The sequence below is a fragment of the Cygnus olor genome, chromosome 18, assembly GCF_009769625.2.
Source record: "Cygnus olor isolate bCygOlo1 chromosome 18, bCygOlo1.pri.v2, whole genome shotgun sequence".
Taxonomy (NCBI): Eukaryota; Metazoa; Chordata; class Aves; order Anseriformes; family Anatidae; genus Cygnus; species Cygnus olor.
In genome coordinates, this window is record NC_049186.1 from 3,135,416 (window position 1) to 3,151,006 (window position 15,591).

Below are 15,591 nucleotides of genomic sequence, written 5' to 3' on the forward strand. Positions count from 1 at the left end.
GGCAAGGCAGGCCCCCAAACGGGGCATTTTACCATCAGATTGGAGGGCGAGGCACAGGCTGACGTCCATGTGGGTCCCTACAGAGGCTGTGACCCTTCTGCATCGCAAGGTGTGGTGGGAGGAGGCGTGGAGCTCCCTTCCCACGGCGCAAGAGGCACGCACCTTGCAGTAAGCGTCTTGCTTTAGGTGAGGGCTGGGTTCATGGGATTCACTGTCAGCCACGCACTGCCTCCGTTGCCATTGTCTCAGTGGGAAAAATCCTCCTTTGGTGTCATCTGGGGCAACCAGCAGGTTGCACAATCATAGAAGCAGAGAGCAGAACCGGTGTCAGCCTTCATCAAGGCACCACACTTAGAGTAAAACCAGCACCAAAAAGCCACCAGAACCAGCTGCCACAAGGCTGGATTTAGCCAAGCGAATCCATCCGGGAAGTAAGGAACCATGTCTCGGTTGGGAGCTGCACTAGAAACTTTAGGACATCACGGGAGTCCCTGCCTTGCTCCTCTGCGGGGATGCTGGTGCTGTGCGGGTTCAGCGAGCAGCTCGTGCCTGCAGCTCCATTCCCTGGCTGCTGCTGCTGTTAAGCTCATGCCAGGAATGTTGGGCTGGGGAGGCTATGGGAAGGTGGAGAAGTGCATTTGGGTCACTGCCAGGGGTGCTGGGTGCTGGGTGCTGGTGCGGTGAGGTCGGGCAGGGTCTGGGCTCCCCAGCACAGGGTGTCCCAAACCCGCCCGCTGCCTGCAGGCAGTGCCTGGAGGGGTGCTGAGCAGGGGCAAGGGGCTCAGGGGGAGGCCATGGGGAGGCCTCCATGGGGAGGCCACCGCTGGGCTCCTCTGCTGTAGGGTGGCTAAGGCAGGACATGGCAAAGCCAACGGGGGGAGGCTGCCTCAGCTGGTGCCTGCTGGTGTTACCATCCCCATAAAGGCTGGCAATGTGGGGCAGGGGTCTGTGGCCGAGGGCTGGGGGGCTTGGTCATGGAGCTCCGTCATCCATATCTGCTGGGCGGGCGGATCGCAGATGGGATTTATCGGGCAGGACCCCACAGCCCTCGTTAATGGGTGCAGAAATGTGCCAGGGGACAGAAGATGACAAACAGCCCCGGTGCAAGCCCAGCTGGGCAGCCTGGGGCATGGCTGTGCCACCTGGGGTGGCCTCGGCTTGGACGAGGTCCTTGTTCCAGCCGAGACCGATGCCCTGCAGGGCCAATGGCACCAGGGTGTTCCTGCCTGTCGGTGGCACTTCGGCACCGCTGGGCTGCGGGAGGTGCCCAGGTGTGTCCCAGATGTGTCCCAGCACGGCCGCGTCTCGGGAGCCCCTTGGCATGGGTCCTTCTCCCAGACAGGTGCTGGGCACCAGGACGCTGGCATTGCCCCTCGGCACCACTTGAGAGGGGTTCTGGCCATCACTAATTAATCAGCGCAATTAGGCAGAGGGCTTGTGTGCTGTAATTAGGATCAGTGTGTGCCCCGGGGGGCAGTGACAGCACTGGGGGGCACCGTGCTGCTGAGCACAGAGCCCTCTGTGCAGCTGCTCCCTGCCCCTCCGCAGCCCCCGTGCCCCCCGTTAGCGTGTGCCTGCAGCTGGGTGCAGCGACCCCACGCCCGGAGCCCACTGCAGCTCCAGTCCTTGGCCAGGTATCGCTCCTGCTCCTGCTCTTCCTGAGTGAGTTCACGGCCCCAGAGTCAGGAATGAGCACGTGCACCCACGGCATTATCAGCCACGGGCCCTTGCAAACGAGCCGCTCGCTCTGCGCCGCGCCTCTGATGGGTTTCCCAGCTCCCCTGAAGGGAAGCAGGCTTTTCCTGGTGCTCAGCTCGGCGCTGGGCTGTCACCCACGGACGCTGCAGTGACAGCTGAGTGCCCAGGTCCCTGCTTTGGGGGCAGTGAGACGCTTTCTGGAGAGATTTTCTTAAATGTTGAAGTGGTGGCAGGCCTGTGGAGCTGCCTGTGGTGCTCAGCATGCAGCAGGGGTGCAAACTAAGGAAACTGCTTTGTATAAAATAAATTAAAATTTATTAAAATTATTATAAATTAAAATAATATATACATATAATGTATTTTGTATATATAAGTTATTTAATATGTATTTTTCTTTACAAATAAAGCCGACCCCCTGGTGCAGTGCTTCGGGCACAGGCAGCCGTGCTGCTCCTTGCCACAGACAGCACTTTTAGCTCAGAGCCTCCCTGGACACCTCCAGTTTCAAAGTGGCATTTTCCTTATCCAGGCACTGAAGCAGCCCGGTGGGGTCTGGGGCAGAGACCCAGGGCTCCCCACGTCCCCCCAGGTTCCACATTAGGGTGCTGGTTTCACGCTGTGTCAGGCTGGTGTTGTTCTCCTAAACTGTTTTGCTGCAGTTTGCTATGGCAGGAGCTGTGATTCTGTGACAGGTAAACTGATGAAAACACCCTGCAGCCACAGCTAGTCTCTGAAAAACTGGGACAGTTGTTAAGTATTTGGTCCTCCAGGCATTAATGAGAAAAAGCAAAGGAGCAGCATGAGAAGGACTTGGCCATGGTGATGCCCACAACCAGTGTCCGGGAGGTGCCCCAGCGGCAGCGGTTGTGCTCCAGTGCCTTGGAGTGGCTTCTGGAGACGTGAGAGCAGCGCTGGTTTTAGCCGAATTCGGCCACCCCTTGGGGCTGCCATGCCCGGAGGGATTTTGGGTTCCTCATCCACGAGGGGAAGGGAGAGGAGGGGAGGGCAGCGGCGCTGATCAGATGCCGCCTGACAGATGCAGCGTGGAAACAGATGCTGCCGGCTGCAGATGTAACGAGATACATAAACACCGAGGCTTGCTCAAACAAACGCCGGCACCGCCGCACGGATGAGCTCGGGAGCTGCCACCACCGCTGACTGTCAGCAAGCACCACGCGGTCTGAGCCGCAGAGGGAGCATCTCACCCAGGCAGGAAGCTGAGCAACACCACACACCATGCTCCCTGCCTGCCCGTCCTGCTGCCATCCCCCATGCACAGGGCAGGGGGAAGGTGCCCATGCCGTGCCCGGCCCCCAGGTCTGGTTTTGGGGGACGTAGAAGTGCAGAGGAAGTGGGAACCTTGGGGCCCTTTCATCTAAGTACAGGTCAGCACTACCAGGCACTGGCTTTATGCGTTGATATCCCCTCCGGAATATTGGGGAGAATAAACCTGTGCCCTGGGAGGTCCCCTTTTGACACTGCTGGCAGCTGGGGCTGGGGTTTTGTCCTACAAAGCAATGCCTGGCTTCCCTTGTTCCTTAGGGATGCCGCTGATTATTTACCAAACTCCTTTCAGCTTTTCTTAGGGATGCCTCTGATTATTTACCAAACTCTTTTCGGCTTCTTCACTCCCACAGTTTTTTCTGGGTATCTCTTTTGCATTACCAGATTCCTGGAGTGGGTCTTTCCACGTATTGACTTCCCCTGACATCTAAAGGAAGACCAAGCAGGAGGCTCCCATAACTCAGCCATGCCCTCACTGCCCACCAAAGCCACGTCAGAGCTTTGCTAGAGCTGTCAGACCAAACAGGAAGGCCAGGGAGCCTCCTTGCTTTAGGCGCTGTTTTTTCATTTATTTATACGTGCACACTACTGTTACGTTGTCACTCCTGCCAGAGCATCTTTCTTTTCAATCTCCTGTAGGGGCTGCAATGGCACCCCTGGGAGCGTGGGCCCGAGGGTGGGGGAAGACAATCACGTGTGATCACAGGGTTGGGGTTTTTTTTTAGAAATTTCTTCTGCAGAAATGCTTAACGTGCTTTGGAAGAGGAAGGGAAATGGGATGGGAAGGAGGAGGAAGCAAGCGGCTGGTGGCTGCGGTAGCACAGGAAGGAGTGTGCACCACTCTGGGGCATGAGGCTGCATCGAGCTCACCATGCCTCAGTTTCCCCACCCTCCTCATCCGATGGCTTTGGGCCAGAGCAGGCTCCGTGCTTCCCCCGGGGCTGTCGGCTGTGCTACAGCCACACACATCCATGTCACCGCGGTGTCTGGCCCCATCCTGGCATCAGGAATTGTGGCGGTATTTCTGTGCGGAGGTGAGAGGTGAAATTGGCCCCTTAGGGTGATCTTCCCTCCCTGATCTGTTCTCGTAGCCCTGCCACAGCATCCTTGCCAGCCTCTTAACACTTGACATGGAACCGGCAGCACACAAGTGAGAGGCAGAGATCTGCATCAGGGACTGATGAGCGCCAGTGCCCAGCTCGGGCGCTGCCTGGCTTTTCAGGTCCTTGGCTTTTTGGGCACTCCAAAACCCACCCAAACTGCGGCTGTTGAATCAGGAGCACACCCAGCCTGTGGAGGCTTGAAGCTGGACGCGGTGCCAAGCAGGGCAAAGTGTTACAAATGGGCCGGGGAAGGGACCAGGGCTGTGGCACGATGCAATGGGGTCAGGGTGCTCGTTCTGCCCCTTCTCTCTCCAAGCAGGGCTCAGCAGCGCACGGCGTGGGTTTGGGCTGGCCACGCATCAAGAGTGTGCACAGAAACCTCCCAGGGCTCCTCGGAAGCCCTAAAAGCTGCTGGGGGGCTTCTCTTTCCCCTCCCCAGTTTCTTTGCCTGCACCCACTGATTGGAGCAGTAGCTTAGGCCAGTGCAAGGTGGAAAATGCACCTGGAGGCTGGAGCCAGGTGCCCCTGCCCAGATACAGGGGGTGAGCGATGCCCGCACATCCTCTGTGTCTCACCGCCCGCTGCAACCTGCAGGCTGTGCAATGCAGAGCCTGAGCTGCACCCACCAGAGGTTTCCCGGTTTCGGTCATGTAAGGATGGAGCCTGATGCGGTGCTTTGGTTTCCTGACGTAAAGCAGTGCTTTATTCCCCAGAACTGGGCTCCTGCAGTGACTTGAGATCAGGTGCTGGCTCCAAGGACTCTGATCTCTGTGTCTGGGGTCAAGCCAACACCCCACTTGGAAACACCCCTGGGACATGTATGAAGCCAAGATTTTGGACCATTATACAGTCAATAAAGATATATAAAACCATAATAAACACGACATCAAAGGTTGGTTCCCGCACCAGGAGTGCTTGAGGGCTGGGGACCAGTTACTGGGATGTCCTGACGTGACCCCAGCATGAAGGTGCTGATGTGAAGGCCTCGCAGCACAGTGACTGCACCAGCAGGAAACCCAACCCAGTGCCTGGTGCACTGCTGGGACCAGTAACCACTGGTGCTCAGCCCTGTGCAGCATCACCAACATCGTGCCTGTGCCTCTCCCTCCCCAACCGGGTGCTGCAGCAGATGCAAGGGAAAAATCCCCAATCCCCAAAGGGAAGGGGACATCCCTGTCCCATGGAGACCTTTGGGGTGGGGAAGGGGCTGCAGCCCCAGCGCTGCCTCCTGCTTTGGTGGGACACGGCCACGGCCACCTTGGGCAGCGCTGCTGGGGCACAGCACGGCCCTGTAAAGGGCCAACCGTGAATACGCACGCAAATCCCAAATGCTCCCTTTGAGGAGAGTCTTCCTCTCCTATTAAGTAATTAAATAAAGCCCCGAGCTCTACTAAAATTAAAATAACAGAATCCATTTATTCTGGCAGGGCCCACTGGTGGCTGCTCTTGCCAAAAACATTTTTGTGGTTCTTGTCTTTTCAAGTGGCTCTTTTGCAATAAAACCCAGATGCCATTAGTCCAGGGAGGCCTCCAGGCAACTGTTTACGTCCATGAAAGATGCCCTTTGTAATTAATTAATCTCCTGAACGCTGTGGCAGCACATTCCCGGTGTCTCCTGGCATGTCCCTGCCCGCCGACCTGGCAGCGGAGGTGCGGGCTCATTCCTGCGCTGAAGGAAGCCTTTGTGCTGCGGCCTCCCCGCAGAAGGGGTTAACCTGCTCCTTGGGGAGATGCAGCGGAGATTTCAACACTTACCAAAGCACACACAGAGCTCGGGTGCCTTCCCGCTGCCACTGCAAGGGCTCCTTGCTCCACGGCACAGCACGTGCAAGAGGCTGGGGATGGAGCTGGGGACCGGGCACCCCAGGGATCCCTCCCCACGGATGTCCATTCCAGTTTTAGTCCCATTTCGGAGAGGGTGTGTTGTTGTAGGGGCCACCAGACCAAACCTTACCAAATCCAGGGTAAGGTGGACGTGGCCCTGTTCAGTAAGGGCGGTTGTGGCACTGTCCTAGTGCCCAGCAGCAGGGAGGAGGCGAATTTCAGCACTGGGCAATGCTCTGGTAGCTCCTCATGGTACAGCAGATACAGCTGGAATGGAGGGAGAGACACAATCTTCTCATTAACTCAATTCCCATTAAAATGTAGCTCAAAATCCAGATGCTTTCCCTTTTGCCTCAGGTTGCTACAGTCCCTTGGCTGCTCCAAACACCTTCTCCCTGTGCTCTCCCCACTGAGCCCCTGCTGCCCCCCTGCGCCCAGGGCCGTGGGGACGCACGCTGCCCCTGGCTGCAAACCGGGGGCTGGTGCAGGTGCTTGGTGGGCCCAGAAGCCCACAAATGGCCTCACTAAGCCTGACCACAGCCGGCCAGCCCAGTACCTTCGCCCAGGTGGCAGACAGTATAAAAAAGGCAGTAATTTGCAGGGGTCCTTCTGCTATCTCCACCACGCTGAGCGTGACCAGGGCTGGGGACACCCACCCCAAGGCTGCAGTGACCATGAGGCTCTCACATTCCAGCGCCACCAATTGATTTCATCCACCAGAAATGTGGCCAGGCTGTCTCAGAACCATTTACACTCTGGTCTTTGCAATGCTGGATGATGTTAAATCCCACCACAGAACTATGTCTCCTTAGCAAAGGTCTCCCCGGTGCCGGTTCTGAATCCATCCACATCCCTATTGCCCAAAGTGCCTGCCTTTATGTCTTCGGGTCTTTTTCCCCCCAGAAACCCTCAGCAGCAAACAGCAAAGGTTTGGCTTCCCTAGGACCACGTCTCTACTCAGCCTCTCCGTAACACGGCTTCGAACAGAAAGAATTGCTCTAGGAAGGGTCGGTCCTCGCTGCCTCATTTGTAACAGAACGACTCAGCCTGGGGTTTGGTTGTTATTGGTGCTTTTAGCAATTGCTGCCTTTGCATTGTTGCTTTTTTGATAGATGAGTTTAATTTTGCTGGCATATTGCACAGGTTTGCAAACCAGACGTTGCTGCCCGAGACGGTCCCAGGCGTCACAGTCACAGAGAGGGGTCAGGGTGAGGGGGACATGGGGACCTGCTCCGGGGAACACAGGGCCACAGCTGCCATCAGAACTGCTGGTGGCATGGCCGTGCCACCTCCCATCCGTCTCCAGTCCCCTGTGAGGGACTGGGAGGGGACGCGCTGCGGACAGGAGAAGTGCTGGGAGGTGGGATGGGTTTGTGCAACCAAGGAGCCACTGGCACTTTGCAGATATTGGCTCCCATTTTGGGATGATAACGGGGTGAGGCAAATCTGAGGGATCTGCCATGGTGTGTCCGTGCAGCAGGCAAGGAGCAGCACAGAGACGAGACGGCGCATCCAGGAGGAGCCGATGAGAGGCGGCTCAGGTGGCTCCTACACCTTTCAGGCTTGCCTTGTTGAACACGGGTTATCCTGTGGCCAAATCTTGCAGTCCTTCACCAAATCGCACCCAATGCCTGGCTCAGAAGAGCTTTGAATTCTCAAGGGGCCCCTGGCCTGAGCCCACCCTGAGAGCTGCCCAGCTCAGCCTGCCATGTAGGGTTTCTTTGGGTGGAAGAAGGAAATTGCTGAGGTCAGGGGGCTGCTATTGCACATTTTTACATGACATCAGCTTGCTGCCACCTTGAAAATACCAAAAGATGGAGTCTTACACCCTTCCCCTTGAAAAATTCCTCATGCCCTGCAGGAAGGAAGAGTTGTTACTCAAGAAATTCTCTGTTATTCTGGGGAATTTAAGCCAATGTGCAGGAAACCCAGCGTGGGCAGGCAGGAATTTAAAGGGGTAGGATGTTAGGATTGTGGAGTTTTGCTCTGTTATGCCAGTGTCAGGGCAAGAAGAGAGGTGGGATTCATCTCAAGAAGCCCCTTAGAGGTCTTAAATAGGCAGAATTAGGTCTAATTAGGTGTTTGCTTAGATGCTTTGCTGAGTTAGAGTATTATGGGCCTCCTGAATACGTGTGCTAGGAGGGAAGCCAGCTGGGCTGGGGGTGTGAGGCATGGGGACATCCCGGCCATGGCACCTGGGACCCCCCAGAACCTGAGAACCTGCACCTGGGACCCCCCAGAGCCTGCACCCAGGTGCGTTCGGCACTAATGTGTCCCTCTGCCCCCCTCTCTCAGGGACCTCATGCCCAGGACCCTGGAGGGGCAGATCACCATGGAGAAGACCCCCAGCTACTTTGTCACCAAGGAGGCCCCGGCCCGCATCTCCTCCATGTCCAAGGGCACGAAGCTCATCGTGGTGGTGCGGGACCCCGTGACCAGAGCCATCTCGGACTACACCCAGACGCTCTCCAAGAAGCCCGATATCCCCACCTTTGAGAGCCTGACCTTCAAAAACAGGACTACGGGCCTGATCGACACCTCGTGGAGCGCCATCCAGATCGGCATCTACGCCAAGCACCTGGAGAACTGGCTCCTCTACTTCCCCATCGGGCAGATCCTCTTCGTCAGCGGGGAGAGGCTGATCAGCGACCCCGCGGGGGAGCTGGGCAGGGTCCAGGACTTTCTGGGCCTCAAGAGGATCATCACCGACAAACACTTCTACTTCAACAAAACCAAGGGCTTCCCCTGCCTGAAGAAGGCGGAGGGCAGCAGCAAACCCCACTGCCTGGGGAAAACGAAAGGCAGGACCCACCCCGACATTGACCAGGAGGTGGTGCAGAGGCTGCGGGACTTCTACCGGCCTTTCAACATGAAGTTCTACCAGATGACGGGGCAGGACTTCGGCTGGGACTGAGGCTGAAAAAAAAATAATTTAAGAAAAGGAAAATATAATATAATATATATTTTTTTTACATATCAGTAGAAAGGGGGAAAATACAGAAAAAAAATAATAGTTGTGCTGAAACATGTTTCATTCTGATTTTTTTTCTTTTGACACTGCCTTGGTTTCTTTCTTCTCCCAGAGGGGTGGTGATGTGTCCCACCACAGAAAGAGGCTGTGAACTGCAACCTGGTCCTGTTGACATCCCTGAGGCTTGGTTGCTTCCTTCAGTGGGCCCGAGGATTTGCACTGGCTCTGTAAAAAAAAAAAAAAAAAAAAACATTCAGGTGTAGAATTTTTCGATGTCTTCAGGTCCACCCTCAGAGGTGAGCGGGGTGCATGCAGGAGCTCAGAGCTGTACTGGCACATCAGCCACATTTTGGCTTGCAAACACCGTTTTAGACCAGACCTTGTCACGCTTGACAATGAAAAAAACGGCAATGTAATATTTAATTTGGTTTTCAAAACCTTACCTTAGGATATTTTTTATTGTATGAAACCTTTGAGAATTTTTCATTTATCCAAATTTTGTTTGACTGTTGCCCCTCCACTAAATCAAGCTCTTTTCATCAACCAAACTTATTTTTCATCTTATAGAAGCCAAAACCAATGTTCCTTCGGTTTGTTTTGACAAAAATATTTGGTCACCAAAAGTGTAATAAAACTAATGATTCTTTTAACTTTCCGATGCAAACTGCCAGGTAGTCAAAAGACCTCATTCACGGGAGCTGGCTCCAAACCTGCGCTCCCCATCCCCAGGAACGTGCACCCCTCACACCAGGCTGACCACAGAGCGCTTCTCCCAGTGGGGCCCATCTGAAGGGAGCTGGGTGATGGGCAGGGAAGGGTCCACACTGAGATGAACGTGGTACATCTCTCTGGGAGGTGATGGGAGACCCGCTATCCCACCACTCGTACACAGGAAACAAGTTTACTGTGTCTGGTGGATGATATTTAAGCCATAATGAAGAATGTGCTGGGTTGGGTCAGTCTGAAAAGACAAATGGTGGGGAAAGGGTTGTTTGGGAAAAAAATGAACAAAAATCACATCCAGAAAGGGGGGAGAATGAGGAGAAGTAGATGGAAGGTTAATTGTCCTTTCCTAAAGGAGAACCGAGGGGGAAGCAGGAACAAGAGCACTGGCTGTGCAGGGCTTTAAAAACTGTCAGGCAAAACAAATCTTCTGTTTGGCATAACCAGGAGCTTTAAATTCCTTTCTTTGATCATTATCACCTTTTTTTTGGCCAGCAGAAATGGCTCAGAGACAAAAATCTATTAGTGAAGCAGGATCTTGTATTACCGCGGGCTCCTTATCTGCTGGCTCTTTATCTTCAGCATTTGCTGGACTAGAGGAGCACCTAATTATTGCTTGGTGCTGCGTAACACAATTATGTTCCCTCATTTGAGTTTAACTTTAAAAAGCCACTGATGGGGTAGAGCAGACTAAGTGGGGATCAGCTGGTAAATCTGGTGAGGAAGAAGCCTGGGGTCCCTGCCCACTGGCTGTTGGCACACCAGGCAACATCTTAATGCAATCACAGCACAGATTTCAAGGAATCCAAGGAGTATTGTAGGATAACCAGGGCTAAGACACAGACCATGTATCAGAAAATGCCATTCAACCCAAAAGAGTCATTTCCACCTTGGCCATCCACCTTGATGGGTTAGGAAAACAACTGAGGACCAGGACAACCTCGTGGCACCCACTGCCACCTCATGTGATGAGCCACAGCCCATCCTGGCTGTCTGGAGCCTTCCCTTCCCTCCCATCCCTCTGCTCCTGAGGACGCGGAGTCCTGGGACAACCACTGTACTGTCCCTGAGGCACAAAACCTTCCCACCATCCCTTCCCACCTTTCGCCACCCCTTCCCACCATCATCAGCCAAGGCACAAAGCCAGAGGCTTTCCAAGCTGAACAGAAGTGTCAAGCAGGTAGCTCCTGTGGTGTTTCAAGGAGACTTGGGGTGGGCTAAACTGCACAGGCTTTTGACAAGTATAAATATCACTTGAGTATGATTTAAAAAAAATCAATATAATTATATTGCCACTGTCTCTCCTATGGTCACATTTAGACTAGTATAAAGCTGCTTTATAGCACTAGAGATTGTTCTTCCCATATTGAACTAGCTCTAGCGATATGAAGTACCTTCCTACAAATGAGATTCTGCAACTGCCACCAAATCACTGCCATTAAACCCAGATAGTTTCGGTGTGTACACAGGCCCAACTATCACACGTGCCTTTAAAACACTGCCCAGCACACTGGACTCAACTCCATGGGCACACTTTCCCAAAAACGCTCAGATGCTTTACTTCCATTAATTTCTGAGGCTTTGACTCCCTCAATGCACACCTAGTAAAACTATTTGGGGATCAGAGGCTGTAACTGATTTTTTTGATCTGGGCCATAAGTATTTTTTGAAAATCCCTCCACGTATGAACAATGGCTTTTAAAAAGAGGTCATGCAATCAAATCCCTTTGAACTCTAATAACATTTAAGCCTCTAAACTCTTTAGGCTTATTTTAAAATCCAGCCATGAAGTTTAGATTATTTTAACCTAAGAAGAATTGGAAGTAAACTGTCAAAACCTGCAACCCTCCTAGGCCCACAGAATCGAGCATCTTATTAGGAGGAGAAAGCAAAAGCAGCTATAAATAAAAATGAAAGTGACCTATAGTGTGCTTTAAAAAAAAAAAAGGCAGAAAAATCAATACTTTAGTGATAAGAAACTAATCAGGTATACTGAAGTCCTTCTGGTTTCAATAATCCAGTGTGCCATTAGGCACTGATAAAGCTTATGCTTATTATAAACCACGTAACATTTGGATTTTTAGAACATTTGTTTTAAAAGAAAAAAAAAACATAAAACACCCTGAATGTTTCAGACAACTTGGGTTTTCCTTTGCTGGTGCAGTTTGGCAGGATGCATCCCAGCCTCTGCTGTGGCTCCTGGTGCTGGGATTTTGGGAAGGGCGAGGACGGGCTGTGGCCACGTCGCAGCGAGCTGTGTTCATGTTGTGAACGTCATCGACTCCCACCAGAAAGCTGCCACCTGAGAATTTATACAGCTAAAAGGAATATAAAGGCCAATATGCCATGGAGATCAGCGAAGGAGGCTCCTCCAAGTGGTATTTGGGGTGGGCTTTGGGGTGCAAAGCCCAATGGCCAGCGCATTTGGCGATGCCAACCTGCACTTAGTGGTCTTGACGCTCTTCCTTCTTAGCCTCCTCGGTTCTCTCGCACACACACACTAGCAGATACAATGTTAGGTCTCCAGATCTGGGGAAAAAAAATGCCCACTTTCTTAACCATTAAAAAAATTCTTGTTCATATATAACAGTTTCTGGGTTTTCTCTCCTCCCTTCCCTCTGCTCTGTGATACTGTCATCTTTCTCCCTTTGGTGCTATTTCAGTATGAAACAGACTGATTTTAATTTAATTTAAGAATGAAAAAGCACACATTTAATAAAGTTTACGGGTACTGAGAGGCTGTGCTCTCTTTTTGCTGGCAGCAGCAACCTGGAAAGAGCGGGGAGGTTTGTGAAAAGAGGGGAAAACATAGAATTAGCCACTCACATCAGGTTCAGCTTGCAAAACCGATCAAGCTGGGGGGGTTCTGCCTGGCTTGAACTCCCCAGCTCGGCTCCCGGCCTTGTTGGCATCGTTTCCCCAGCCTTATCTTCCACTTCAGGCTTCTCCAGGTCTTACTACTGCCTTGAGACAGCCAAACACCTTGAGAAGTCAGGTCCTCGCAGCTCTCCCCGCTATTCCCCCTTAGCCCTGCCATGTCCATGGCACTTTGGCACCGGCTTTGCCGAATTCCTGCTCCCCCCGACCGCGCCGAGGAGTGGCCCCAGCTCATGCCGCGCGAACCCCGAGGTGGAAGCAATGCACCAAGAAATACACACGGCACGGCAGCCCCCGTAGATCAGGTTTTCTGTGTGGTCAAGTAAAGCGATATTCTATTTACTTTTTTAGATGTATAAACAGATTAAGTCCCAGGGAAAATACGCTCCCAAAGTTCATAATATTTTATTAAACCGACGAAGTTTAATATAATCTTTTGGCTTCCAGAGAAAAATGTTCCATTTCTTTTCTGAGCACCTTTGATTTTATTTTCTTTTAATTACTGTTATCCGGAGTTAACAATGTGGGTTTTGCACTCCACCCAGCCAGGACTATCCAGATTAGAAGTGGGGAATTTTGCTGAAATACAGAAATATCTATGTGGTGGTAAGGAGTCAACGACGCCGGGGTGGAAAACTCTGGGAAAGCCAATGTGTAGAACGAATTCCCCTTAGCCAGGCAATAACAAGGCTGCATTCCTCCATCCACAGCATTTATTACCTAAGACATTGGCCAGCAACGTTCTTGAAAAAAAAAAATCAGACCTCCTTCATCTTAGTGCCTGTCCTCACCGCTGCACGGCGGCTGGAGCACGGCTCCTGCTTGCTCCATCGTGCAGGCAGCACGGCTCGCTGCTCCGTGGGGAAAACTCTCCTTAAGTCAGCTCTGACGCTGTGCTACAGCTCAGCATCACTTGCTGCGACCACCCTTGGGTGCACCACCCAGCTGGGTGCTCAGCCCGGGACCTTCGAGGAGCCCGACAAGCGAGCAGCACCCTATGGACGGGATGAAGGTGCTGGAAGCCAAGCAGAGCTTTCAGAAAAGACTCAGCACCTGCCTTTCAGCATCGTTAAATACTAATAATAATGGTAATAATCATCTGATGGTTCTTAGGACAACTGGGTGATTTCTGGAGGGCGAAGTCCTTGCTCAGAGCATTACCTGAGGTCATTCGCACAGCAGAGGAACTTTAAAAGCAGCTTATCAGCCACAAGTACGTGTTCCCGTGCCAAACTTCCTTGCTATTTCCTCTCTACAGCAGTCGCAGGCCCTAATTTGTGGGCCTCGTTAGAAGAACGAAGCAAATTATCCAAGAAATACATTTGATGTCACTGAAGAGCTGCCGTGCAGCCACGTACGGGCCCCTCCAAGCCTCCTGTCCCTGCCCAGAAGCCCAGGCTGGTGTTACGGCTGCTGATATTTTGTCTGGAAGCTTAAAACCTGCAACCAGAGCACTCCTGTTGGTGGAAGGTCCTTCTTCACCGACACCCAGCACCTGGCCTCCGTGGTTTCCTCCATCAGCACCGGGTAACGGCCGTGTTTTAGACAGGATTAGCCCTGCTCGGTCACAGTTTCTTCAGCTCATTCCTTTTGTTCTTTCCTCAACAGCTGTGATTTAGGGCATGTGAGCAACATCTGAAGGAAATGACTGAAAGGTATTGGCTGGGGAGCACTTACCTCCCTGCGTACGGGGCTTTTGGAGCAGAATCAATACATTTGCTACACTGCTCGCTGCCAGAGACCCCCCTACGGCGGGGCACAGAAGGGAAGGCAGCTGAGTAAAACAATTCTCCCAAGAAGGACAAGTTTAGGAGCACAGAGGAGCAGGGCTGAATGTACCGTATTGACTGGGCAGACGCAGTCACTGAGCTAATTCCTGGCCTCTCTGCACGTCCCAGGGGTCCCAGGGCAGCCAGCTTCGAGGTGTGCACCGGTGTTTGTGCTTTTACCACGCTGCATTTCACCTCCCAAGCAAAAGGAGGCTTGTTCAGCACTCAGAGGGGAGATAAGGGAGGCAGCCACAGGTTTATAATGCTCTCAGTGCCTACAACAAATGCCGCGGGGCACTTATCGCTGATGGCACCCCCGGGACGGGCAGTGTCCGTCTGGCTGTGGTCTGGGGACACTTCGCAGCACTCCTCCGCCTCCCAGCCAGGCTGTAGCTGAGCTAATGGCACGCAGCCCCCAGGGTCATTTCCTCCAGACGTGGCCTCCTGCACAGGGCTGGCTGGCGAAGGGCACGGCTCCGTGAACAGCTCCTGTCTGCCTGCTCCAGTCCAAGCGCCATCAGCACAGTGACCCCCCAAGGCTGGAGCAACCTTTGAGCGCGTCAGGCTCCACTCCCAGACAGACCAGCTGCCACCTGCAGGAGGGGGTGACTGCTATTTGAGCCGTCTGCTTGCACAGCACAGACCAGCCGATGAATCTCGGGGTGCTCTGCCCTCAGCATCCCTGCCTCTGCTCCCCGGGGGCCACAGCAGCATGCGGGGCTGGGGGCTGTGAGTGCCAGCCCCCCGCAATGGGAACAGCCTCCACCCGTGATGGGGACCACATCACCAGTTCAGCAGCATCCCGCTATTTGCTGGAATTCCAGATGTTTTCTACACATTTTTTTTTGTTTGTTTTTTAAACAACTACTTTGACCAAAAGAGCATTTCAGCTAAGCTCAGCGAGGTTGCCCCAAGTGAAGCCACAGCCAAGGATCCCCAGACATGCCTCTCACCGCCTGCCACGGGTATTACAGACGAGAGAACCAAGAGCATCACCAAGACATGATTAAAAAAACAAACAAACAAACAAAACAAAAAAAAACATACTTTGGTTCCATTTAATTCAAAACCAGTGTTGGTCTGAGGCCCAAGTGCTCCACTTTACACACTGAGAAGATTCATGCTTAAATAAAGAAATTACTCATGTGGCTACCCATGCGAGCTGCTGGCAGGGCTGGCTCGCTCAGGACATGGCCAAATCAGCCCAGGTAAATGGGATCTCTCTGATGTAGCTCTCCACGAGCAAGAGGTGCCACATGAGCTCAACCTGGCCCTGGCTGGCACGAGCCACATCTTCCTGAGCAGATCCTGGTGTTAGGGGGGGTCTGGAGGATGCTGCTGG

The 15,591-nt window shown here is 53.0% G+C and overlaps 1 protein-coding gene and 1 long non-coding RNA gene across 2 annotated transcripts in view; one reads left to right on the plus strand and one right to left on the minus strand.

Annotated features, from left to right (window-relative positions):
• Positions 1 to 12,186, plus strand: part of HS3ST3A1 (heparan sulfate-glucosamine 3-sulfotransferase 3A1) — a 30,679-nt gene extending 18,493 nt beyond the window's left edge. The window contains exon 2 of the mRNA XM_040530480.1: positions 8,205 to 12,186. Coding sequence (XP_040386414.1) covers positions 8,205 to 8,823 — 619 coding nt within the window. The 3' untranslated portion in view covers positions 8,824 to 12,186. The remainder of the gene's footprint in view (positions 1 to 8,204) is intronic.
• The window catches only part of LOC121056936, a 62,361-nt gene continuing 55,759 nt past the window's right edge, over positions 8,990 to 15,591 (minus strand). The window contains exon 7 of the long non-coding RNA XR_005813564.1: positions 8,990 to 9,105. This is a non-coding gene — a long non-coding RNA (uncharacterized LOC121056936). The remainder of the gene's footprint in view (positions 9,106 to 15,591) is intronic.